Below are 25,649 nucleotides of genomic sequence, written 5' to 3'. Positions count from 1 at the left end.
GTTACTCAAACACATGCATTCAATCTATTAATTCAATTACCAATTTAATCCAACCCTGATGAAAGATCACTATATTATTCACAAGCTTCTCTAACGAACACCTATGAACGTAGATTAATTTACCCCTTTTCACATTCAAGACTCCAAGGAATAAATTAACTCCAAATAGCACACAAAGAATAGCTTCCTATAGCTTCACATGTCGCATTCAAGACTCAAGGCTAACACTATATCATGCATTCCTGAATCGGCTGAACAATTATCGCATTCAAGACTCAAATTGAACATCTAGACATGTAAATTATTGATCAGGTAATTCACAAGAAAACAGGCACCAAGAATCATGAATCACAAGTTGAAGGGCAAATTGATATCAACAAATCAAGCACACATATTAAATCAACTTTGTACAAACCCTAGGTTCAGATAAAAGAACTTAGCCAGACATCGCAAAAGAAAACATAAACATAATAAATAAGAAAGCAAGTGGAAGAACTGAATTATATAAAAACTGAATAAGAACGATTGTAGCAGCTTGAATCTTCAATCTTGATCCAAGCCTTGAAAACTGGAAAATAAATGTAAAAGTAAAGCTATAATGCTAGAATGTAATGTGTGGAACCCTAGATAGGTCAAAAGATGACCTATTTAAAGTGTCAGGGTAAAAAACAGTGTTTGGAACCCAGAAGAACTCTAAAAATCGAAAAAACCCGCACAAAAACTCGTTTCGGCGGTCAAACTCGCCACGCCGAGTTTAGGCTTCAAAAGGGTCAAAAACGGTGCCCGCGGAACTTCCCGGACAAAGCACAAAAGTGAAACAAAGGCTTCGGCGACCAAATCAGCGCCCGCCGAATTGGTCGCCGAGTTTAGCCTTGAAAAACTCCGATTCGGCGGTCAACGGCGTTTGACCGCCGAGTTTTGACTGCTGCGCGCGATGTTCTTGTTTTGGTCATAACTTTCTCGTCCAAACTCCAATTTAAAATCTGTTTGCCCTCACGAACTCGTATCGAGACGATCTATAATTTCTATTTCATCACAGTTTTCCAAATTTGAACTCAATAAACCTGAAATGTCCTTCAAAGTTCGAGTAAGAATCATGTTTCACAAGATAAAGCAATTTAAACACAAAACAATCATCCAACACTCAATTTCCTATAAAATTAACTTCAAAAGAACAATAAAAACCATGGAAACATGAGTGTTATCAGTGGATAGAGACGAATTGGATTCGAATTGTTTGGAATTGTTCGGATGAGAGGGTCGCCGCCTCCAAAGGTTGTAATTCAGACCAATTTCCTTTAATTGTTTGTTTTGGTGTGTTGGGGTCCCAAAGAGTTGACTGACTGGTGTATGGGGGGGGAATACACCAGTGGGCTATTTTTTGCAAGGCATCAACAAACTAAACCAAATTTCAGTTCAAAATAGGTTGAGACTAATACTGAAGATTCCTCAGTGGATTGACATCAGTTGAGCGTTGGGCTTAACTGATGTCCAGATAAGGCTTCAGTCTTAGTTTGTAAACAGAGTAGAGTTATTAATCTCTCTGACTAATTGCCGTCAATAGGATTAATAACTCAGCATCGGAAATTAAATTTAGTGTGAATAGCCTTTAGAAAATTGTTTGTCACTTGAAAAATCCTTAGTTACACTTTTCAGTTAATCAAGTTCAATTGAAATCAGTTCAGCACAGACAAATGAGATAACGAAAAGCAAGTAAAGAACACAAGGATTTTAATGTGGTTCGGAGACATCTCCCCTACATCCACAGCCAGATAATTTGTCTGACAAACTTCTCTGGGCTAATGCTTAGAGGTGCACAGCAAACCTACCAATCCAACTGAATTGGTTTTAACACTTAGCATGCCCTGACACTGTCGTGTCCAATCAGCTAATGCTAAGGTAATTGGAGCCATAACCTTTAAGCTGGACTCCTTCTTGGTTTGACGGTACCAAGGTAACCTACCTAGTTTAGTTTCCTGGTACGTACTAAACAACAACCACTTGGCTTACCGGGTGCCAAGGGACCTACGGTTTAGTTTCCTGGTACTAAACCACAATCACTTGGCTTGACTGGTGCCAAGGGACCAACTGCTTAGTTTAACGGTACTAAACAACCATTGAGTTTGGTCTAAGTCTCAAACTCTATTACAAACACTCTTCTCTCAGAAAAAGGGTTATGTAATAATCAACTAGGATTACTGAGAACATGCTCTCAAGTAATTAATAACTAGGCTAATGATATATCTATTGTTTGCCTAGTTTCTAAGAGAGTTTTTGTAATCAGGAATTCTGATTGTTTGATTTGTGTATAGTCTCTTCTTCGATTCAATGCTTACGAAGGTTTAGCTCGAGTTTGATCTTTCGATAAAGCATTTACATTGATAATTGAATCGAACTTTCTCTCTCTCCACTTCCCCACTTGTTTGGGGTGTTCTTCTGAGCTTTTATAGGCAGCTCTAAAGAATAGATCCGTTGGTGAAGATCTTTTCTCTTAATCCTGCCGTTGTGAGATAACGTCTAAGTCTACTCAGGTTCTCTATCTTTATTTCTCTTTGTTGGATGGAGAGATGGCCTTCTTGTCCTTTGGTATGGATGTTGCAGGCTTTTACATAGAAGAGGAAACTTCGTCCTTTAAAGTCATTGCCTCTGACTTCTTCAAGTGTTGCAGCATATCTTGGAGTCTGTCTACGTGGCCTTCCCGACTTCAGTTGAGGCGAATGCCATGACTCGTGGATTCTTCAGTTGCTTCTGATGCAGTTTCCTTCAGTTGGGATCTTTCAGTTGAGCCTGCATCTCTTGGTGTGTTCTGGACTTGTGCGCGTCCTTCAGTTAAGCAAGTCTTCAGTTAAGCTGACACCTTCAGTCATCTTGTATTCACTGTCCTGTCTAGCTATCCAAGAAGCTCAAACCACCATCAGCTAGAATGTGTCTTTCAGTGGTTTTGGTATCATCAAAACATAGGGTTGGATATTCTTTCCTTTCCCAACAATTTCCCCCTTTTTGATGATGCCAAAACCTTGCATGATACATTCCAGGGCACGACAAAAATAATGACTGGGAACATGGAACTGAATAACAGAGTTCCCCCTAAATAATGTAATCAGGCAACAGCTGAAAGTAAATGCTCAACCAAGAAAAAAATCCTTAGAACACAGTAAGAAGCAATTTTTAAATTCAGACAAGAATAAATTATATTTGAGGAAAAACAGTCTTCAAACAAAATTAAGAACAGAAGTTATGAGTACAAAGTATATTGCGCTTAGCAGATGAGTAGATTCTCTGCCTAAGGCGATTGTACAACAAACCTAGACGCTTTCTGGTTTAACCTGGTAGAGTTGGTAGAGGGCGATCCTTCTCTGAGCAAAGAGGTCTGAATCAGTGATCCTCCAGATTTCACTGATGCTCTGCACTTCTCGTTCTATGACGTCACTGTCAGTTCGTCCTTTTCTCCTTGATGGTGTGATGGTATTGAGCAGGGGAGGAGGAACAAACGCCATCTTAGCAGCTTTCCTTGCTTGTTCCATCCGTTTGAACTGAGCTTGATCATCCCAATTTCGCATGAAGTATTTCCAAGCGTCAAAGTTGTCCTTCTTCTGATCGAGCTTGGCAGCAAGAAACCATTTGCTGAAGACTTCTTTTACTCTGACCCACCAGTCGCTTATCTCTCTGGGAACCCAAGTGTCCGGTGTTGGGAACTTAATAATATCATATTCCTTATTTTGATGATACCAAAATCAATAGGTCTTCCTTGTAATAGACTAGAACTGTTCGAACTCAAGTGTTAAAGTTCTTTTCTAGTTTAGTTGCTGTTCTGAAGCCTGAAGACTGAAGCCGAAGGACTGAAGACTGAAGACTGAAGTTGCCGACTGATGTGACAATTAAGGCAAAGTCAAATACTGATATTTGACTGACCAGTCCAAGAATCAGTTACGACTTATTATTTAATGCGAGCCACGTGGATTCAGCGGACTGATACTAAAGTCAAGTATCAGTTAAACATTCTTCCTCGGACTGAACCTCTAAAGTTTAAAGGAAGCTACGCACTCCAGAAGTACAACCGTATTAAATGCAGAGATCTCAGGATCGTCCTTTCTCTGCAGAGGACCTTCCTTTGTGGTGATTACCTTTTCAGAGACGTCGTATCTCCTGTTCTCAAAGTAGCCGTCTCACTAAACAAAGGAACCTTGAAGATTGAAGCATCAACAAAGTTCAAATCTATCTCCAACGAATGAATTATTGAAGACCATTTCAGCCAACGGATCTATTCAAGACGTCTCCTATAAATAGAACTCGAGGATCACTTCAATCTTCACCGATTCAACTACATAAGTTGAAACGCTGCCGAATTCGTCACTCAGCAATTCAAAGCCATTCTAAAGTTTGAATCGAAGAAGAGAATCACTAAGCCAAAAATCAGTCACTGCTGATTACATACATTCTCTTAGAACTTAGGCAAATATTGTATATCCAAAGCCTAGGTATAACTGATTACAGAGAACCTGTTCTTTGTAATATAGTTGGCAAGTTTTCGAACCTCTTTTCAACCGACCGAATTGAGAGTTTGAGTTGTAAGGAGTTCAGACCAGTGTTCTGACTCCAAGAGATCTTAGTCTTTGCAGAAAGGCATAGATTTGTCTCAGTGAAGCTAAGAGTGAGAAATCCAACCAAGTGTGCTGGTACTGAAGATTGGATCTTCAGTTGTTTAGGTTTGCTGTGCACCCGTAAGCACAAGCCCAGTGAAGTTGTCAGTCTGATCAACTGATCGTGGATGTTGGAAGTATTTTCTGAACCACGTAAAAATCTCTGTGTTGTTTACAGCTTTCAGTTTTTACCTTCTTACTTTTGTTCAAACCTTCTCCAACTGAAAACTGATTAACTGCAAAGAGAAACTTAATTTCTGACAACGTGATTAATCTCACAGCTATTTCGAAAGAAAAGTTTTCTGCTGCGTGTGTTATTAGTCTAACTGATTAATCCCCGGATAGTCAGTAAGATTCATAACATCTCTCTGTTCAACAAACTTGACTGAAGCTTTACGTGTATCAGTTAAAGTCTCAGACTTAACTGATAACTCCTTACTGAAGAGTATTCAGTATCAGTCATCAACCTAAACTTTACTAAACTCTTTTAACTGAAAAAGGTTGTGTCAGTTTGTTTTCGTTTGAAAAATAGCCTATAGGTGTATTCCCCCCTATACACCTATTTGAGACCCTCAAGGGACCTAACATCCGGATTCTTCAATTGATTCCCATGAATGTGGGATTTTAGAATCCTTGAGTTCTGATAAGCTTGGATCTCTTGATGTGGCTTTGGTGTGAACGAGGAGTTAGGCATTCCAAGTTCCAATCGTCTCCTTGACTGATGTGGGCTTTCTTCATCATTGCTTCTTGGTCTTTTCTGCAATCGTTCTTCAGCTGTAGCATGCTTTAATACCCTTGTCTTTGGCTCTGAGCTTGGTCTGAATAGACTCCATCAACTCTTTGACTTCTTGATTTGGGCGATCTCCTCCATGTGATCTTTCCCCCTTTTTTGGCATCATAAAAAAGATGAGTCGTGGGAGCCCGTTGTGAGTTGAGAATTCTTCTTTCCAGAGACTGTAGTCTCTCATGCATTAGCTGCAACTCTTGCTCAGCAAAGACATGAAGAGCACTTCTTTCTGTTGAATTGTCACTTTGTTTGGTGACAATGGAAGTGATCTTGTGACGAAGTTGGGCAAGCTCTGCCTTGATCTCAAAGAACTTGTCTTTCTCCCGCTGACATGCTTCAGTGCGTTGTCTGCAGCGTGCATCACTTGATTGACAAGTTGTGGAAGGTTCTGGATAATTGGCAGCAAGGTATTGATGTGTTTATGGAGATCTTCTTTCATTGCCTCTGATCGATTGTCCAGAAAACGTAGATATTAGTAGATCATACGTTTTTCACTTACGAAATCTTTGAACAGATTTTCCACAAGGATTTCCACACGGCGGAGCTTTTGAATTTGTTGTGCTGCAAGGGTAGTCCTTTCATCGAGTTGCCTCTGGAGATCCTTGATCTGTAGTTGATGAGAGAAGAAATTTTAGTTTATTCATAATTGTTTGATGTGTGTGAATTAGTTATCTATTTTAATGTGGTTTTCTGTTGATTTTGCTATGATATTATCCAAGTTGTTGGCATTTGGCGTAGGAATTAGATGAATTGGAGACGGATCTCGTGGATAGAAGAAGTTGGTGGAAATCGAGCTTTTGATTAAGAATTGCATGGATTTTGAAGATGTTTGGAGATTGGGCTTGAGATTAATTGTTTAGAATTTATTTAGTCCAAAAACTCTTGTTAATATTTTACCTTAATATTTTGTAAGGGGCCAAAGCCCATTTTTTGGGATGATTGGCGTCACTTTAAGGGATTAATTCCCTAAGTCCTAGTTATTTTCCTAGCCGCAACTTACTCCTTATATATATAGGTTTATTTTAGTTTTTTGGGGGACACATTATTATTGCTTTCAGTTAGGTTATTAGTTGATTAGTGCTACACGTGTTTGATTATTCATTGAGTTTTAGATTTTTTTTATTCTCTCTTGCTTTTGTTTGGTGATTGGCGGTTGGAATTTCAAATAGGGCAGACGAGTTTTTCCTTTTGTTAATTCAAGTGTGGTGATCAATATTTATTTCAATTCCATTTACTTTTCTTAGTTTAATTTTCATTAGTCCTTTAATTGCAGTTATTCGTTATTTGTGTTTGATTATTTTATGTTTGCTTTTATTTATTTGATTGTTCTAGTTTTAATTATGTGTGACTAATTTCTTAATTCAGCGAGAATAATGAAGTATTGATTTAATAATCTGTGAGACCTAAATGAGCATATAATTTATTCCTGTTGATTCCAATTAATTCATTGTGTTTAAAGACAATTCTGATTTTATTTAAGCCTCATCAACTTAGATTTAATTGGATTACAGTCAATTAGCACCTCCATTCCGCAATTGTTGGAATATGGTTGATTAGTGATAAAACTACCGTGTTCGTAGTATGAATAAATTGGTGGATTAATTATTACTAGCGTATCTAGGATAATTAATCTAAACTGGGTTCCTTCTTCTTAATGCGATTAGAATATTAAGGGGGGTGTATTCGTTCCGAATTTTTAAAGATTTTAAAAGTCCGTGAATTTTAAAAGTCTATAGAATTCTAACAGAATCTTCATCATTTTGAATGAATTCTTGATGAGATTTTTAATGAATTTGCAAGACTTTGAAGCGATATTTTTGGATTTGAATTCTACAAATACAGCCAGCGTTGGGCTTCAACGGGCGATAGAAACAAAGTCAGCGGCCGCTAGCATCACACGAACGCTGGATACCCAGCGAGTGCTGGGGTCCAGCGAGAGCTGGTATTGTGTGATATATATATATGTTTGAGCGGCCGCTGGGTGCCCTAACTCTATTTTCCTCCATTTCCATCTGCGAACCACAGATCTCCAGCCACCGCCATTTTCTCCTTCTTTCCATTTTGTCCGCTGCCTCTCATCTCCACCGCGCTCCACCCCACGCCTAATTTTGTTATTTCCTCCAACTCCAAAGGCAGCTGCACACACCTCCTCTTCCCACCCAACCCTACGACCTTTGCCTCCTATCTCCACCGCGCGAACGCTCCCACCCAGCCCAACGACCGCTGACAACAGACAATATGCCGCGAACAAAAAACGCCAACATCAGGAGAGAGGAAGATATGGAAGATGAATATTCGGAGCAGGAAGAGGATGAGGAAGATCTCTCGGAAAGGTACATGTGTCCCTTTCAATTGAATTCTGAATAGGAGGGCATTGTATTTAAAAAGTTTAACGAATCAGAGATTACTACTCTTCATTATTTAGATTTGGATTTGATTAAGGATCTTCGACTTGAGGGTAGAGTAATGAGATTGTTGAAGAATTTGGGAATGAATACTTTTGCTAGGAATATTAATTTTTCTGGATATGATCCTCTCTGTTATGAATTCTTAACTACTATGTCTGTGCGTGGTGATAAGAAGAAGATTACAGTTAAGATGAATGAGAGGGAGTATACTGTTAGTTTGGCAAGAATGAAAGCTACATTTGGATTGTTTTATTATTTTGGATCATTATTTTTTTTTTAAATTTGAGTTTGTATTTGAAATTGGATTTCAACTATAAATTTGTGTTATGATGAATTCTGTTATTTGTTTTATGAATTCATTCTTTGGTTTGGTGCGTTCCCTACAAAGGATATTGACATTTCTCATCTTGTTTCTTACTTTTCATTTTGTACTATGATGAATGGACATTCGTGCAGCTTGATGATTATATATGAATAAAGTATAACTTTTTAGTATATTATTTTGAATATTATCAAACCATCTCCAAATATTGAAATGTTGGAAGAATTATGCTACAATATACTATATCACTTTATTTTGAGCAAAATAGGATCGAGCAGAAACTTGGCATCGCATGAACTGCTACGACCCAGTGATCACTGAGTCCCAACGAGCGCTGGACACCCAGCGGCCGCTGGGTCTCTGTAGTTCATGCCATGCCAGTTTCGATATACTATTTAAATTCTAATTATAATTAATAAAATCTAATTATATAATAATAAATTCTCAAAAAAAATTGATAAATCCTAATTTCCACTATAGTCGATCATGCCTTCGATTATATTTATAATTCAGTCATGTTTTTTTCGTTCAAACTACTTCATAAATATTCATACAAAAAATATAATTCATCAACATCCATTAAATAAAATATAATTCCTCAAAATCCATTAAAAAATCTGACAAAATCCATATTAAAAAAAATTATAATTCAACGACATTGGGATAACAATCCATCAAAACACATCCCTAGGCATTATCTTCAGTCTCATCATATTCGTTTCCATCGTTTCCATACGTTGACCTTTTTTCCCACATAGCATTAGCAATACTTGCTCTCCATGCATTAGCTTCATTCCTCTGAGAAAGCTGGCTTTGAGAAAGATATTCCAAATTGTCTGCATCGTTCTCAACATCGGGTGCAACATTCTCTTCTTCATCTTCAATTGGAAATTCATCAGAATGACACTCCTTTCGAAGAAAGTTATGTAATCCAGCACAAGCCAATACCAACTCTGCTTGTGTTTGAAATGAAAACGGAGGAGCCATTTTGAAAATTGTGAATCGTGATTTGAAGATTCCAAAAATTCGTTCAATCACGTTTCGCAATGATGCATGTCAAAGATTGAACAACTCATCTGCATTTCTGGGGTGACGACCTTCACCACCGAAATCTTTGAGATGATATCGAACACCACGCATCGGAGCCAAAAACTGACGTCGATTAGCAAATCCACAATCCACTAGGAAATATTTACCTTGAGGCACATGAAGTCCATTAGGTCTGGATAATGCGTTAGTTAAAAGTTTTGAATCATGGGCCGAGCCTTCCCATCCACTAAGCACATAGATGAACTGCAAATCAAAGTTACAAGCTGCCAAAACATTTTGTGATTGCACCCCATGACGGTTACGATAACTGCTTACGTCTCTGCCTGTGATCATGACCGGGATATGAGTTCCATCTATAGCTCCGATACAATCCTAAAATAAAGTGAATATGTTATACAAATAAAGCATAAAACATTGATATACTACAATAACAACAATATAATATCGAAATAATCCATACCTTAAAGAAATGATAAAATCTTGTACTTTCCCGAATTTTAGCGGGTATTGCTGTAGTCGGCTTAACCATCATGTCCGGTGCTATGGTGTTCAATGCTCTCAAGATTTTGTTGAAGTTTTGACTAGTAGCAAAATGTGAACGATTAAACCTTTGACGAACATTACAATAACGATCGTTGTGTCCAACAATGATCAAGAATGTTGCCACCATTTCTTCAACAGTTGTGTATCGTGTATCTTGAACATGAGTTTTCTCTCTAATGATCTGGCATAATTTGATAAAGACATCCGGATACATTCTATACAACTGTCGAAAACTGTTTGGATCTCCATCAAGCATATTACGTACAAAATGGAATCCTTCCCTAGTTTTTGGTCGTCGCATCAAAGAGTTGTCAATGGTCGGAGGTATCTGGTGGACGTCGTATACCACCAAATAATTCTTGCGGAATTACCAAAATAAATTAGTATAATGGTAAGCAGGGTCGATCCCACAGAGAGCAGTTAAAAATCATTCAAATCCCTAAATCTATAAAATCGGTGATGCCACCACGCCTTAATTTTAAGAAGAATTAATTAAAACTAAGAATGCAAAATTAATCAAATAAAAGACGCTTGAATTAACTCAATTAAAAAGCTAATTCGGCTCAAATAAATCCACACTAATTTAATCTCTGATCATCGACGCAATAATTAATTAATCCCTATCAACCAACCAGTTATAGGATATCGTGAAACGCAACGGATGTACCCCAATTCCTACTTACTGTGTCGATAAACAGCTGGAGACGCCAGACCTGTTTATTTCCCTTATTAAAATATAACCTAGCTGGAGACGCCAGACCTAGATTTAATATTCTAATAGCATTAAGATGAAGGAACCCAATTTATATCAATTATCCTAGATACGCTAGTAATAATTAATATACCAATTAATTCCTACTACGAACATGGTAGTTTTATCACTAATCAGCCCTATTCCAACAATTACGGATTGGAGGTGCTAATTGACTGTAGTCCAATTAAACCTAAGTTGGCCAGACTTAAATAAAATCGAAATTATCTTTAAACCCTAGGAATTAATCAAAATTAATAGGAACCAATTTTAAAACCAATTAGGTCTCACAGATTAATAAATTAATGTTTCATTATTCTCGCCGAATTAAAAGCTTAGCTACTCATAATTAAATTGACAACAACCAAAGAAATAGAAGAAAACATAATAATCAAATATGATAAACAAATAATACGCAAATTAAAACTAACGAAATAATTAAAAAGCAAGAATTTAAACTTGAAATAAATTAACCACAAGTAGGAAAAATTCGTCTGCCACAATCGAACTACTCCAGCCAAAATCTCCCAACTTCCAAAGCTAATTCAAATACTAATTAACTAAAATTGCATGCATGGAAATCTAAAAGAAATCGTCTGATCAAAAGCTAAAGAAAAAAATATATAATGTTTCCTAATCAAAAGTCAACTAAACCTCCTCCTAGTCCAAAGTTGCGGCTAAGTGTAAAACAAAAATAATAACCTAATTTTTCTACTAAACTATGCGGCCATGCTTTAAATAAGCTAGGGGAATTAAAACCCTTAAGTTGTTGCTAATGGGCTTCGGCCCTTACAAAATAAAACATATGAAATAATTAAAATTAAGAGTTTTGGACTTAATTAAATTCTAGATAATTAATTCCAAGCTCAATCTCCAAACTTCTTCTCCATAGTCCACCATCTTCATCAAAATCCATGCAAAATTCGATTTCTTCGACTTCTTTCATCCACAAGATCCATCTCCAATTTTCGCTCAATTCCTACATCCAAAATACCACAAATCATGTAAAAGCATATAAAACCATAGCAAACACATACTAAACTAGGTAACTAAAATACACACATCAGCATCGTCATAATTTTTCCCAATAAAATGATAATTGCCTTAGTTGCCTCCATCAAAAGCCTAACCTGATCATAATATTCAAGCTCCATTTCTGTTTCAATTTCATCTTCCATTTCTTCTTCAATTTCATCTTCAATTTTATCTTCATAATTCATGATGTAATATAAACAATGAAATAATAATTGAAATAATAATAAAAGCAATTGACTAAAAATGCAAAAAAAAAATACTTATTCATTAATGAAGAAAATAAAGTCTTAAAATAAAAAACCAACAAAACAATGTACTCATATAAAGAGGGTATAAAAAAAACATCACTATTCCCTAATCTCTCTAATCTTGTAAGTTATCCATCTTTTACGTTCATCAACAGTCATTCTCAAAAATCCATCTTTTTTGGACTTGGTATCAAGCAAGTCAAATGCTTTGGTGCGGACGTCTTCAGTCAAATCTGGGATTTCTTTGATAGCATCCCAAGTTGTATAAGTTTTTTCCCTTTCTTTCTTCTCTAGCATAGTATCTCGTTTCACCAAGAGGCTTTGAACTCCTTCTATTGTGGTAGTGATTTTTTTGATTTCTGCCATGAATTCCTGATGCGAACTATTTTCAGTGTGACCAGAATTTATCTCAAATTGGCCTCTACTTCTTTTGGCGGGAGCTCTTCTCTGAGTGGATTCCACAGACTACACTTCAGGAACTACCAAAGGTGATTTGGAACCGGATGATGGCGGATCGTCTTGAGTAAGACCTACAAACGCTTCATTTTCAGCATCATAATTCAACTCCTCTATGTGCGGAACTCTATTTTCATCAGCTCCTAGTGTCCTAGCATCAGTAGCACTACCCAATCCAATTGAGTTTTTCCCTACCGCCACACCGTTTCCAACAGCCATTTCCAAGTCTTCATAATCCGGACAAGTCCCATGGCGCAAGTATGCATCTTTTGGGTGAGCCTAACATAATAAAGAATACATTTATTAATTAACTATATTATTTAAATAACATTGTTTCAAAAGTATAATTCCTAACAAGTTACCTGACAGTATGCATCCCAAACTTCATCCGGGGCCGTGAACTTTTTAGCTTTGTTGTCATAGCCAAAACCAGAGTTAAACTTCATGAGTGTTGAATAAGCAGTCCAACGGGTCTTAAACCATTTGATACGGCTTAGGTAGTGGTTATAAGTCTTATTACACCGAAGTCTTTGATTAAAAATAGGTAGTATTCTTTCTTCAACAGTTGCTTTGCTAAATATACCACTATTATCACGCCATCCCCGTTTTGCAGACTCAACCAAAATTTCTAATAATACATCGCTTTGTTCCTTAGTCCACGGTTCATAGACTGCCCTCTTTTTCGTGTCTTGTTGTTGAGAATCTCCCATGATAATATTACTAGACACAAAATATATATACGTATATAGTACTATAACAATGAATAAAAGAAAGTATAAATATAAATACCAAAAACTGTAATAAACTCACATGCAATAGAAAAATATAATATAGCTGCTAACAAATTATAAAGATACAAGGTTTATACAATAGAAAAATTGAATACCAAAATAATATAAAGATACAAGATTTATGAGAGAATACCTTGCTAATAGTTAATGCGGAACCCTAAAATTCTGTTTTTTCTCGAGTCTGGATCGTGATTTGGTGTGAGGAAGAAACTGACGGCTATGCTATTATTTATAAAGTATTAGCTGGGCCCAGTGAGCGTTGGATTAGCGGCACCTTTGAGCCCAGCGAGCGCTGCATGCCAGCGACCGCTGGCTTCTCCTTGCGCTGAAGCCCAGCGCCCGCTGCATGCCAGCGACCGCTGGCATCGTCAGGCTCGAGCGCTGGGTCCAGTGGCCGCTGGCTTCTTTGCCTCGGGCGCTGGAACCCAGCGAGCGCGTGATTTTGGCAGATTTGTGAATTCTCGTAGTGTGTGGTCGGATTTGTTAATGACTATTTTTTGAACGAAATCCATGAAAGTCATTCCAACTTAAAAGTTCGTAGATTAACGAATACACCCATATTTTTATAGACATTTAAAAGTATTGAACGAATACACCCAGATTTTAAAAGACTTTTAAAAGTCTTGAACTAATACACCCAGATTTTAAAAGACTTTTAAAAGTCTTGAATTAATACACCCGGATTTTAAAAGTCTGCAGAAATCTATAAAAATCCGAAACGCATACACCCCCCTAAATCTATGACTGGCGTATTCAGCTAGGTTATATTTTAATAAGAAAAATAGGCACGTTTTGGCGTATCCAGCCGTCTATCGACACAGTAAGTAAGAATTGGGGTATGTTAGTGCGTATCACAGTATCTTATAACTAGTTGGTTGATAGGGATTAATTAATCTTTGCGTCGATGATCAGAGCTTTGAATTAGTGTGGATTTATTCGAGCCGAGTTATCTTTTATTGATTAATTTCTAGATTGTTAATTGATTTCTTAGTTATAATTAATTTTCTCAAAATTAAGGCATGGTGGCATCACCAAAATTATAGATTTTAGGGAATTGAATGATTTTATCTGCTCTCTGTGGGATCGACCCTGCTTGTCATTATGCTAATAGTTCTTGATAATTCTGTAGGAATTATTTGGTGGAAAACGACGCCCACCATTGTTAAATATGTCTATGGATATGTTTAGTTTTATTTTATAATTTATATTTCTATATTGGATAAAGGAAATGAAGAGTGATGCAACTAAAGAATAAGGTTTAGTTTTTTGGAATGACTTAAGTCAAAAATAAGTTGTGAAATAGCATCAAGTTTTAAATGATAGTTTGGTTACTTTCATTGAGAAAGATATGTTTCTACAAGTTTCCGATGACGAGGTTTTCAAACGCTTTGAAGAAATGAAGACTAGTCGAAAGAAAAATTAAATAGTTACGTAATTTTCTGTTGTATTTTTAACAATATTTTGGGATGTACTATTTTTAACATTTGCATATCTTTTACTTTTATGCTTATGAAATTATTTTTTAAACCCCCAATTTAAAAATCCTGGATCTTCCATTGCAGACCCTCTTTCTGTTCACTGATCATCAACACAACTATCAATCCTGATGATCATGTGACTTAGTTCCCTGATGTAGTGATGTTCCTACTGCTCAAATAGACATTATTTTTTTTTACAGTATTCATCTGATCCAACACAGCTTATGGATCAAATGATTCTTTCTATACCCTTCTCAGGTGATCTAGAATTTGTCAGTATGCAGCTCATAACACTACTCTCATCATAGGCTTCACTCAAAATGCCAAAAAATATCTTAACAAATTCTACCATTTTCTTTCATCTCATCCTAAAATTTATCATGACAAGACAAAACATTTTCTTTCTATTTCATATGTTAAAGCCTTTCATTGGCACCAACATGAAATCTTGGTATAATCTGGTTAAACAACAACACTAAAAGCTAAAGAAGAAACTCTTATTCACGAATTATTCATCAATAACCTTTCTGATACACTTCCTAACAATGTCATTGCCAAGTTGTTGAACCCACTTCTATCTCCCTTCTCTTATGAGGAGCAACACCAAGGAATGTTGCAAATCGCTGATGATACTTATAACTTATAAGCCTAATATGACTGAGGCATTACTAGTTTTCAATGAAAAGCTTCAGGCTATTGCATCCCCTGCCACTGAGACGCACCATTCGGGAACTCAGTTTGCTAATGCAATCGATGCAGCTGACACGTATACATTATCAATTGTGACATAGAAGATGAAAGAAAAACTTGAACTCTTTCCTCAAGCAATCTTTTCCTACCACTTGGCTCTAAAAGATTATTTCACGACAGTAGCTGAATATTTTGAAGCTGAACACCAAGACGTTCTGAGCAAGGTCAATATAAAGCTTAAAACAATTGGAAAACAACATGGCAAAGAGCTGGTGAAACTTCTCAAGATGCTACAAGCTCAGCTGTTCAGATTGCAAAAGAGATTGTTATTCTTCACATGCAAGAGAAGACTAGTCAACTGATTCAGCAAAACATAAATGCTTTAATTTTAAGCTTTGATTGAATCTGTAAAAGCTCTTCAATGTCACAATCAGCCGAAGATTGCATTCAACGATGTGAAACCTCCCAAGTATCCACATCAGATCAGTAACCTCCACCACCAGAGTCGCTTCCATTCCAAACTTCAATTCGACCTTCAAGCTCCCAGCTGAAAGACAAGTTGGCCACTCCAATTATTTCAAAAGGGGAAGAGGATATTCTTAAATGGGAACATAACCTAATTTCTAATTCTGAAGAAACTGTTGTTGCTGCTGCTGAAAATTCCGATGTTGTTACTACTGTTCAACTTCTTGCAAATGAAGATAAAAGGCTATCACTACTGTTCAACTTCCTACAAAATGAAGATAAAAGGCATGACGATGGAGCTGTCTTTCTAAACTTCAAATGACGATAAACAAAAAAGTCTACTGAGCAAAATAGGTCCAATCACAAGGACTCATGGATCTCTGATGAATCATGGAAACCATGATGCTAAAATAATAGGGCTTCATTAAATACATATATTGTTTCCACAACTTTGCAGTTGAAGATACTGATGAACAGTTTCTACACTTTGTGAAGAAACATCCTGATAAAGTTACCACTAGAAGATTCTTAAAGTTGCTGCTGAGAACAATGTCAACCTGAAGGCTCCTATGAAGATGATCTTCTCTCCACCGGAATTATATAGAGGAATTGACAGACTAGAGATCAAAGCTCAAGTGTTTGCTGCTGCCTAACTATTGAAGATAGATCATATCACTGATGAAGAACAATTTTCACTTCTCAGTGAAAGGACTTCGTTCAGCACATATGGTTAACTGACAAAGCAAGTTGACCAAAAGAATAACTAAACACAAATAGGCGTGCCGCAACATGAGCTGCCAAAAGGCTAAAGACTTGAAAATTATACTCCCTCCGTCCGTCAAAAGTAGACCATTTTTACTATATTGGGCGTCCGCAAAGAGTAGACCAATTTCCTCTTATGGAAATGGTCCCATCACCCACTTTAATCTTTTATCCTTACAAACACTCTTTATTTACAAAAAAAACTCACCTCAAATTCAATTTCAACCACACATCTCATAAAGTAGTGGGACCATTTCTCCACTACATCAAAATCATCACCAATTTTATTAAATCCCATGCCCAATTGGTCTACTTTTGGCGGACGGAGGGAGTAATAGATTGTATAGTACTGCTGATCAACAGATCATTTCTTATATTTTCTTTTATGTCCTAACATTATGCAAGTCTTATTATCTTCAAAGGCAACCTATCGACAATCCCTCTTTGTCTAGAGTCTGACTTATATTCCTTATTCTTTATTGTTGCATTGACCTTTTCATGTTTTCTTATTAGCTTAGATTTTTTTTTTCGGCTTCAAATTCATAGAATAGGCTTTAACATCATCAAAAATGGGGAAATTGTTGGGAAAATTCTCATTTTTTCAGCTTCAAATTCATAGAATAGGTTTTAACATCATCAAAACTACATCTGAAACCTCAGATGATGTTTTCAGCATTGTAACTAACTTAAGCTAACATGTTTGGAAGCTGAGTTTCTTTTTGCAGGTACTTATTCTAAGGGGAACTCAAGACAAAGTATCATCTTACAAGTAAGAAGAAATAATGTTGAATCTACCCAACCAAAGAATATACGCTCAGCTGAACTGAGTGTACAACGATCAGCAAGGAAGTAAAATCAACTTAATACTGTACAATTGATAAAGCAACTAAAGTAATCCTCTTCGAAGATGCTGAAGGTGCTCTGCTGAACCGTACGAGGACGACATAAATATTCAGATAATCTGAAGGTTTAGATATTGTGTAAAATATTGCATACTTGATGTTACATCTCACGACAACTTAAAAGTTTTTCAACGAAGATACAAAAAAGAACTTTTCGGGACGAGTTTTCCTACGACTCTTTCTTGATAGCCTTCTACATATACCATGCGGTATGTACACAATCGATAGCGAAACTAATTGCAATCGAAATCTAGAAGATTCTAATGCTACCAAGCTCAAGAACACATTTCAACAGACTTTAAAAGAAGAAAATTAAATAGTTCAACGCTAAGAAGATCTCTGAAAGCTTTCAAGGTTTTCTTCAGAGATGTCTCACAGACATTTCCCTAGAGATTTGGAATTTGTTTCTTATGTAGCATAGCCTAGTCTTCAAGCAAATTGATCTTTTGACTATTCTTATTGTAACAGTTTACTCACCCTAATTGGAAAGATAGCTTTCGAAACACATTTCCTAAAGATTGGATAGTGTTAGAAGGTAGTTTAACATGGATAATTCTTGTTATGAATATCATATACTCCCTCGTCCTTCAAATGAGTACTTATATTTTTTTTTGTGCCCTTCAAATAAGTACTCATTGCCTTTTTGATAAGTGTACCCCACACAACCACTCACAATAAAAAGTGAGAGTATTATATAAAGATCAGCAATCCAAATTAATTTTTAGTTAACATTTGATTTTTTTTTTTTACTTCTATTTAGTCTTCCAATGGTACATATACTTTAAGAATTGAAAAATTAATCATGTCAACTAAAATATTATGAATCATTGATTTTTATATAATGTAAAATTATATAAAGAAGTATTAATATATTATATAAAAATATAATACTCCCTCTGTCCACAAAGATTCTGTGTTTATAACTATTTTCGTCCGTTCACAAAGATTGTGTGTTTTTGAATTGTTCCACAACAAGTGTCCTCTTTCTAAAATAAGAAAATAGGCTCCATCACTTTTACGTTTTTTTACCTTTTAATCATCTTCACTTTAATTATATTCTTCTCACAAAATAAAAGTGAGATCCACTACTTTTTTTTTTTTTTTACTCTTTAATCATATTCATCTAAATTTTCATGTCGAAACAAACTAGAACACTTGTTATGGAACGAAGGGAGTAGCAAAGATAGTACTCCCTCCGTCTCATTGGGCTTGTCCCATTTGATTTCGGCACGGTTATTAAGGAGAGTATTATTAGTGTTTAAAGTGTATAAGTAATAAAGTATAAAATTGATAAAGCAGGAGAGAAAAAATAATTAAGAATTCTTATTGTTTAGCTAATTGTTACTATTTATAGAAATGAGACAAAATTAATGAGACAAACAAAAAGGAATACGGGACAAGATCAATGGGACGGTGAGAGTATATAATTGACTTTTTTATGATATATTGTGTAATTTATTAGTTATGTTGATGGTATTTGTTAGTTCTCCCTAAATAGAATACGACATTTCAAGTGGTATTAATGGATTATTTAATAATAGCAGCAACATTTTAGTGCCTCTGCGTGGTCACGGAGGGCCAAAGCCAAGCAAACAGCATCTTTATTTATTTGACATTAATATCGGTAGGGTTTCCACTTACAACAATCTTTATCTCTCCGTATGGATCATGTTGGGTTGTCTATATCAAGTGCTTTCGGTGAATTACCAAAACAAGAAAAATGCGATGTATGTCAACTCTCTCTAAACCATTATTTATTTCTTCTCGATCTAGCTGAAGCTTCAAACTTCTTAAACTGATAAATTATGGAGGCCAAGAATTAGCCAATCAAAACCCTGCCAGCCTGAAAATTTGCAAATCTAGGGTTTTCTGTCAATTCCTCTTATATTCCTTTTGCAATCCCTGTCCCCTTTTTCCTATCCATAAGGTTTCAGATCTGAGAAACCCACAAAAAGTTTTGTCCAAATTAATCTACTATTTCTAGAGTCAATCTGCAGCCAAAATCCCTTGCTATTTTGGGAAACCATCTTAGGTTTCCAAGTTTCTTGATTTGGTTCATTACTGTACCGCACCTTTTCTTTAACCCCTTTTTCAGTAATTACAAATCATCATATATTTTTCTTAATTTCAATCCCTTTATCTCCGGCCCCTTCCCCCTAGCTAACAAAAAAAAAATAATAAAAAAATGGTGAGGGGGAAAACTGAGATGAAAAGGATAGAAAATGCGACAAGTAGGCAGGTGACATTCTCGAAGCGGAGAAGTGGGCTGCTCAAAAAGGCTTTCGAGCTCTCAGTTCTTTGCGACGCTCAAGTTGCTCTCATCATCTTCTCTGCCAAAGGCAAACTCTACGAGTTCTCCACTTCCAGGTTAATTCTCTATTACTAATTCATATCATTCCACTATTTTTTTTTCCCAATTCTTATTTCTGCCAGATGCATATATATATATTGAAGTAGATAGGCTGAATATTGAAATTATATATATAGAGAGAGAAGAGATCGTATATATATTCACCAGCACATGGTACACAAGTGAGAAATCTCATATCTTAATTTAATATGAGTTCGCTTCTTTAAATACTCCCTCTGTCCCATAAAACACGGGTTTTAAGAAATCATATAAAGTGTAGTGTGACTGTGAATCGAATAATGATATTTAGTGGAAGAATTATTACTATAAATAGAGTATGCATGTTTTTATGAAACTAACAAAAAGAAAAATTATGCATATTTTTATGAAACGGAGGGAGTATATAATTACATGCGTAAAATGTAGGGACTGTTGGCTAATCAAACTACAAGAGGAGCATAGACATATTAAGTGATTAAATCATTCTTTGATTGTAAACAAACCTTCAAGGATATGATTCAAACTGTGAGACTCATATGTGTACAGAGTAAAGTTAAAGATATGATCATCCTTTCCCTAACTCAAAAAAATAAAATTCCATAATTTATATACTACAAAAAAAATTCAAAATTAACGACAACAAATTCCGTTGTTTAATCGTAAAAAAAATCATCGATCGTTAATGAACGACGGAAAACAGACGTCAGACTATACTTGGTCCGACAAATTAACAACAATTTCATTAATTAACACTTAAATCAACTAGATGCCTTGATAGTTGTGCAAACTCAACTTTAAAGTATATATCATGATGTGTACATATAAAGAATGCAGTGCAATAATTCAAGCTCAGCTGGAAGATATATATATAGTTGTCCTATTGCCCCCACCACTTACAGAGATCAAATTTATACTGACAGATAAGACTTACATACAGTCACTCAAAAAAAAAAAAGTGGCTCTTGTCTATTTTCTGCTACCAGTTAAAGAAACTAGGAGCTTAATTAATTTATATGCTGCATTTAATCGATATTATTAGTATCATCTAATTGGTTATATTTCTTAATTAATGTGACATGAATCATGATATATTGTTTGAGTTATGTGATCTGGAAATTAGTACCTTCTTAGTTGTTAGAGGTCCCTTAAGATTTGACTCTGCAATATTGAGTTGAGTTTGTTACACCTCCATAAGCCTGCGTTTGCAACAGTGGCGCTCCGTGCATTTTAAGCATTTTGGGGAGGGGGGCTTTACAATATATCTTCAAGGAGGGATAATATATTTTCCACAATTTTCATATGTTTACTATGATGGAAAATTTTCTTCGGGTAGGGTAGAATATTTTCTTGGACACAGTCCATTTTAACTCATTTTCTCTTATATATTGGTCATTGGATAATATTATCCTAAAGTAGGGGTGAGAAAATATTTTTTAACATTTTTTCATCTTTTCATCTTTAGTCAACATGTGATTAAAAAAGGAGAAAATGATAAAATTTTCTCATATTTTCTTATCCATCTTTTTTCAGTGAAAATTTTATAAAAAGAAAGAAGATAATATCTTTTATTTCTCATGATAAATTTGTCAATTAAAAAGAACGCAACCTAAGGAAAAAATGTTAATTAATTAATAATGGTTTCTCACTTCTTTGGTGAAGATACAAATCTTCGATCTAATGATTAGAAGGGAAGCATAATTATACTGACTTCACTACTCTTCATATTGTCAAGTAGTCTAGAAAATGTTTATCATAATTTTAATTTCAAAATAGTAGTCTAGAAAATGTTACAATAATTTTAATTTCAAAATAATGTAGTTTTATAGCAACCGTTAATATATCTATTATGTATTTAATTTCACGCAAACATTATGCAGTGTGATCACTGACACAATAGAAAGGTATCAGAAAATTACGAAGGCTCGAGCAACTGAGAGAAACACTGTAGAAGAAGACATGCAGGTCAGAATTCATCCCATTTGTTTAGTTTCCATTTTGATTTCACCTGCAAACAGAAATGGAAATTAATTATATTAGTTTCCATAAGGCCTTTTACTTTCATTTGAGTATGGTCCATTATTGCATAAATCATCCCAATATACAACTTGTACTTCTCATGTAAAACAATTGCAAGTATGCTTTACTTCTCACATCAAAATCTCTTCATTACTTTGCTGGAATCTATTATATACGTTGGCAGTAATTAATCTTATCAATTATCATACATCGTAAATTGTTAGTGTAGTATATAACGAAATAATAATGTACAATGTATCATTGTTAAATTATTTAATACTCCATCTTTTAAGGGAAAAGTTAGAATATGTAAAATGGGTAAACTCGACGTGCAGAACACATAAAATTCATGAACAAGAGATAATAGACATGAACAAATAAATGAAATACATGCACAACCACATTAGTTGATTGTCAGTCATGTGCATCTGATAAATTTATCTGTGATCAATCTTATCATCGCTTATTCATGAATTTCATGTGTTCTTAATTCGTTAGGCTACAAAATTTGCGAATTGCAAAAACACGATGAATTCAAAGAACGATCCCCCCTATAGGGATTCCAACTTAGAATCGACTTCATTCATCAAAGTGTCCACCATAAATCTTAATGATTACCAATTTATATTAATTTTAATAAATTTTTACTTGATCTGATCCCTATATATATATATATATATATATATATATAGTGAGAAGATCAAATGAGAATTGACGAATGTGGTGAGAATAGAGAATGATTGCATAAGCCAATATATATGTTGCATAAGCTGATCGTAATTTGCATAAGCTGCTTGTAATGATTGCAGAACGAAATTCAATTAATTAAATAAAAATTTTGTTCCCTCGAGGATTCGAACCCAGGTAAAAATTTTGTGCGGTATTATAGTGCAGCTTATACAACACTATAGTAGACTTATATGTAATCATTCTCATTTCTCACGAAAGATAGCATTTAATCCATCCACACACATATATATATCTTGAACAACATTATTGTTTGTTTCGGAGTTTACATTTTTTTTAGGCCATTGTATTAGGACGGTTTGCAAAAATATATAGGTCAATTTTTTTTGGACTTGGCAAAATAGGTCAATTATTTTTAAATTTCAATGTACACAAGCCATATATTTTGAACGACATTTGGGCCCATATATAACTCAAAATGTGGCATATAAATGCCGAATTGAGCCGAATGTGGCTCAAAAATGACAAAATTTAAAATAATTGATCTAATTTTACAAGTGCAGAAAAAAAATTGATCTTTTTTTGCAAATCACCCTAAGATGGTGATGACAGAAAATTTTAAACTCGTTTGTTTAGTGTAGTACTATTCTTTCTCTTATTCTTTTTAAATGCATATAAACTTCGTGATAACATTTTCTTAAATGAACAGTGTTTCAAAGACGAAGCAAGTGGCCTGCACAAGAAGATTGAGGTCCTTGAAGATTGTAAGAGGTCACAATATTAATTAAATTTGTACACATTCCAGTGGTTTCATCTAAATTTGTAGGTGCATGGAAGTTGTGACTAAACTTGATAAATTTCATTTATCAGAAAATTGTTGGGAGAGAACATTGATTCTTGCTCTTTTAGTGAAGTAGAAGAGCTCGAACATAAGTTGGAACGAAGTTTGAGCAACATCCGGGACAGAAAGGTATGTTCTTACATTATTCTTCCGCGCCTTATTTTTATGGAAAATTAAGAGTATATTTTCATATTTTTTAATTTTTTTTATATGTTTTTTATGATAGATAAACTTTCTCAGGTGCTATGATTTTTTTTATCAGCTCTTTTCATTTGATAAAAAGTTTTATCTTTTCTATCTTAAAGAATATGAAACAAAAAAGATATATAGGTGAGATAAAAAATTAATTTCCATCTTTTCTTAGGTAAAAATTGTAACCATTATATTATAGCCCCAACTTTTACTTTTACGATGACTTTTTAGTTCAAATTTAAAATATAGTTTGTACTTAAAAGCTCGAAACAATTTTAGGGTAACTTAAGAGAGTTGCGTTAAATTTTCAGCATTTAAAAAGGCACTTCAGGTTGTTTATATATGCGTATCCTGTGTCTTGAGGACAAAATAGAATTTGACCTTTATTCATTCTTCTTTTTCACTACAAATGAGGGATAATATTATCCTTCAATTTTTGATTTGATAATATTATCTCTCATTTATAGTGAAAATGAGGAATGAGTAAGGGTCAAATTCTATTTTATAGGAAATAAGGGAAAAGAAAGATTAAATTTAAAGGATGAAATTTTGTTTATCCTTTTTTTCCCATTATAAATTTCCAATCAAAGAGAACGCACCCTTAAAGAAAATACACCCATAAGTGAACAACGGAAATTAATAAGTACAAAGTATATCAATTTATAATATTTTTAAGTTTGGGCTCCAAATTTGCTATAGAGTCAAGGTTCGGGTTATAATTTAAAAATAATCCTATGCTTTTTATCTTGGCAAAATAAATTAGTGTGTATATGCAATTGGTTCCTTAATATATATATATATACGAAACTTGTTTTCCCTCTCATTCACAGAATACGGTATTCAAAGAGCAAATTGATCTGCTGAAGGAACAGGTATGTATATGTACTGTGTTTGTGTGTGTATATATATTTCAAGACCAAACGGTGGAATTTTATTTTAGGGATAATTGTGCTTTTTGATGTTGTATATTTGATGATGCAGGAGAAGCATCTAATGAAAGAACATCTACAGTTGAGAAAGAAAGTGGGTAAAAAAATTCAAATTTAGAATTTATTTTCGGGATAATTGTGCTTAAAAAGAACTTTCACCCGATTTTCGATTTTACTTTTTCACATGATTTTAAAATTCTGCATTCAAATACACGAATTTTCTATTTTTCTAATCTTTTATACGGTTCTTAATTTTTGGCGAATTAATATCACACGTAGCTAGCTCAAATGATAAATTAATGTTATCTTAGTTAGCTCAAGTGACAAATTAATGTTATAGTGACTAGTTGAACGTCGTTGACATTCAACTACGTCGTTTAGTACATTGATCTTTTAAGCCATTTAAATATTTCAGGCGTCTACATTAATATTAATTTGAGAGCTTACACGTAAAAAAATCACAACAATTAAAAATTCTTATATTTGAAGATAGAATTTGTAATTCACGTATACGAAATTTGAATTTGATAAAAGTTTGTATATATATATATATGGAAACACAATTACCCCTATTAATTAGTTTTGTAATTTTCATTGATCTGATTTGTACAGTGCGAAACACTGAAGCTGCAATTGTCACCTATTGTTCAACCGAAGGCACAAACTGTCGAAGTGGAGACAGCGTTGTACATAGGACTCTCCAAAGCTCAAAAGCCCAACATTTAGGTTTCATGACCAATGAGTGAAGAGTGTGTATCAATTTTTTTTTTCTTACAGAAATAAAATCTTGCTTATCGATTAATGTAAAATCTGAGCCGTGTATATTGTGGGTAATGATCTAATTAATGAAAATGCTACAGATAATCAATATCTCTATCTTTCGCTGCTTTATTATCGCTCCTACACGAAGCCCAATAGTTGTGAGAAGTTTTTTTTTTTCTTCAAGTGTCTCCTTTTCGGGATTATTGCATTCCACTCAAAATAATTTGAACATTTGATTAAGATGAGATAAATGGTTTTGTACAACATAAATTCGATTTATTAGTAGTTGGTGCATGCAAGATGCACGTACGTATTTTCGATTTTTTTTTATTGATTGATGGGCACATTTTGCAAAACTGGTTTCATAAATTTGGAATAAATTTAAAAATCATACAAAAGAAAATATTTAAGAAAATTAGTTTTATTAGAGTTATTTTAACTCTAATAATTAATTATTAGTTTTTTGAATAAACCCTTGATTTTATCTTTTTTATTAATTAATTTAATTAAGAGAATTAATATTTATATATTTTCGAATATTTTA

At 34.5% G+C, this 25,649-nt stretch overlaps 3 protein-coding genes across 5 annotated transcripts; 1 reads left to right on the top strand and 2 right to left on the bottom strand.

Annotated features, from left to right (window-relative positions):
* Positions 1-9,213: 9,213 nt before the first annotated feature.
* LOC130994335 (uncharacterized) lies at positions 9,214-11,721 on the bottom strand. Its single transcript, XM_057919383.1, has 3 exons — positions 11,605-11,721; positions 9,668-9,931; positions 9,214-9,579 (listed from the first exon to the last, which is right to left on the bottom strand). The coding sequence occupies exons 1-3, from the start codon at positions 11,719-11,721 to the stop codon at positions 9,214-9,216; spliced, it is 747 nt and encodes a 248-aa protein (XP_057775366.1).
* A 162-nt stretch (positions 11,722-11,883) lies between these two features.
* On the bottom strand, positions 11,884-12,686 carry LOC130994334 (uncharacterized protein At2g29880-like). Its single transcript, XM_057919382.1, has 3 exons — positions 12,603-12,686; positions 12,319-12,519; positions 11,884-12,231 (listed from the first exon to the last, which is right to left on the bottom strand). Exons 1-3 carry the CDS (start codon positions 12,684-12,686, stop codon positions 11,884-11,886), a joined length of 633 nt encoding a protein of 210 aa, XP_057775365.1.
* A 6,253-nt stretch (positions 12,687-18,939) lies between these two features.
* Positions 18,940-25,213, top strand: LOC130994636 (MADS-box protein SOC1-like). Of its 3 annotated transcripts, none has more exons than XM_057919698.1 (7): positions 18,940-19,695; positions 21,556-21,640; positions 23,091-23,152; positions 23,252-23,351; positions 24,245-24,286; positions 24,396-24,437; positions 24,956-25,213. In XM_057919698.1, exons 1-7 carry the CDS (start codon positions 19,514-19,516, stop codon positions 25,067-25,069), a joined length of 627 nt encoding a protein of 208 aa, XP_057775681.1. In that variant the 5' UTR covers positions 18,940-19,513; the 3' UTR covers positions 25,070-25,213. The 3 variants fall into 3 exon arrangements, with proteins under 3 accessions (XP_057775681.1, XP_057775680.1, XP_057775682.1); XM_057919697.1 differs by having other exon boundaries at positions 18,963-19,695; positions 24,396-24,441; XM_057919699.1 differs by lacking the exon at positions 24,396-24,437 and having other exon boundaries at positions 18,963-19,695.
* Positions 25,214-25,649: the final 436 nt, after the last annotated feature.

This window comes from Salvia miltiorrhiza, chromosome 7, assembly GCF_028751815.1.
Source record: "Salvia miltiorrhiza cultivar Shanhuang (shh) chromosome 7, IMPLAD_Smil_shh, whole genome shotgun sequence".
In the NCBI taxonomy this organism is placed as follows: Eukaryota; Viridiplantae; Streptophyta; class Magnoliopsida; order Lamiales; family Lamiaceae; genus Salvia; species Salvia miltiorrhiza.
Note: the sequence above shows the minus strand (reverse complement) of the source record. Positions and strands in the feature narration are given on the sequence as shown.

What these genes read in the sequence shown, in the direction of transcription:
- LOC130994335 (XM_057919383.1), bottom strand. Translation starts at nt 11,721, where the DNA reads ATGAATTATGAAGATAAAATTGAAGATGAAATTGAAGAAGAAATGGAA. An exon ending in TTTTGATGGAGGCAACTAAG is followed by an intron (nt 9,932 to 11,604) that starts GCAATTATCATT and finishes AAATTATGCCAG; the next exon opens with ATCATTAGAGAGAAAACTCA. An exon ending in GATTTTATCATTTCTTTAAG is followed by an intron (nt 9,580 to 9,667) that starts GTATGGATTATT and finishes ACTTTATTTTAG; the next exon opens with GATTGTATCGGAGCTATAGA.
- LOC130994334 (XM_057919382.1), bottom strand. Translation starts at nt 12,686, where the DNA reads ATGAAGTTTAACTCTGGTTTTGGCTATGACAACAAAGCTAAAAAGTTC. An exon ending in TTTGGGATGCATACTGTCAG is followed by an intron (nt 12,520 to 12,602) that starts GTAACTTGTTAG and finishes TTATTATGTTAG; the next exon opens with GCTCACCCAAAAGATGCATA. An exon ending in ATGCTGAAAATGAAGCGTTT is followed by an intron (nt 12,232 to 12,318) that starts GTAGGTCTTACT and finishes GAATCCACTCAG; the next exon opens with AGAAGAGCTCCCGCCAAAAG.
- LOC130994636 (XM_057919697.1), top strand. Translation starts at nt 19,514, where the DNA reads ATGGTGAGGGGGAAAACTGAGATGAAAAGGATAGAAAATGCGACAAGT. An exon ending in TACGAGTTCTCCACTTCCAG is followed by an intron (nt 19,696 to 21,555) that starts GTTAATTCTCTA and finishes AACATTATGCAG; the next exon opens with TGTGATCACTGACACAATAG. An exon ending in TTGATCTGCTGAAGGAACAG is followed by an intron (nt 24,287 to 24,395) that starts GTATGTATATGT and finishes TTGATGATGCAG; the next exon opens with GAGAAGCATCTAATGAAAGA.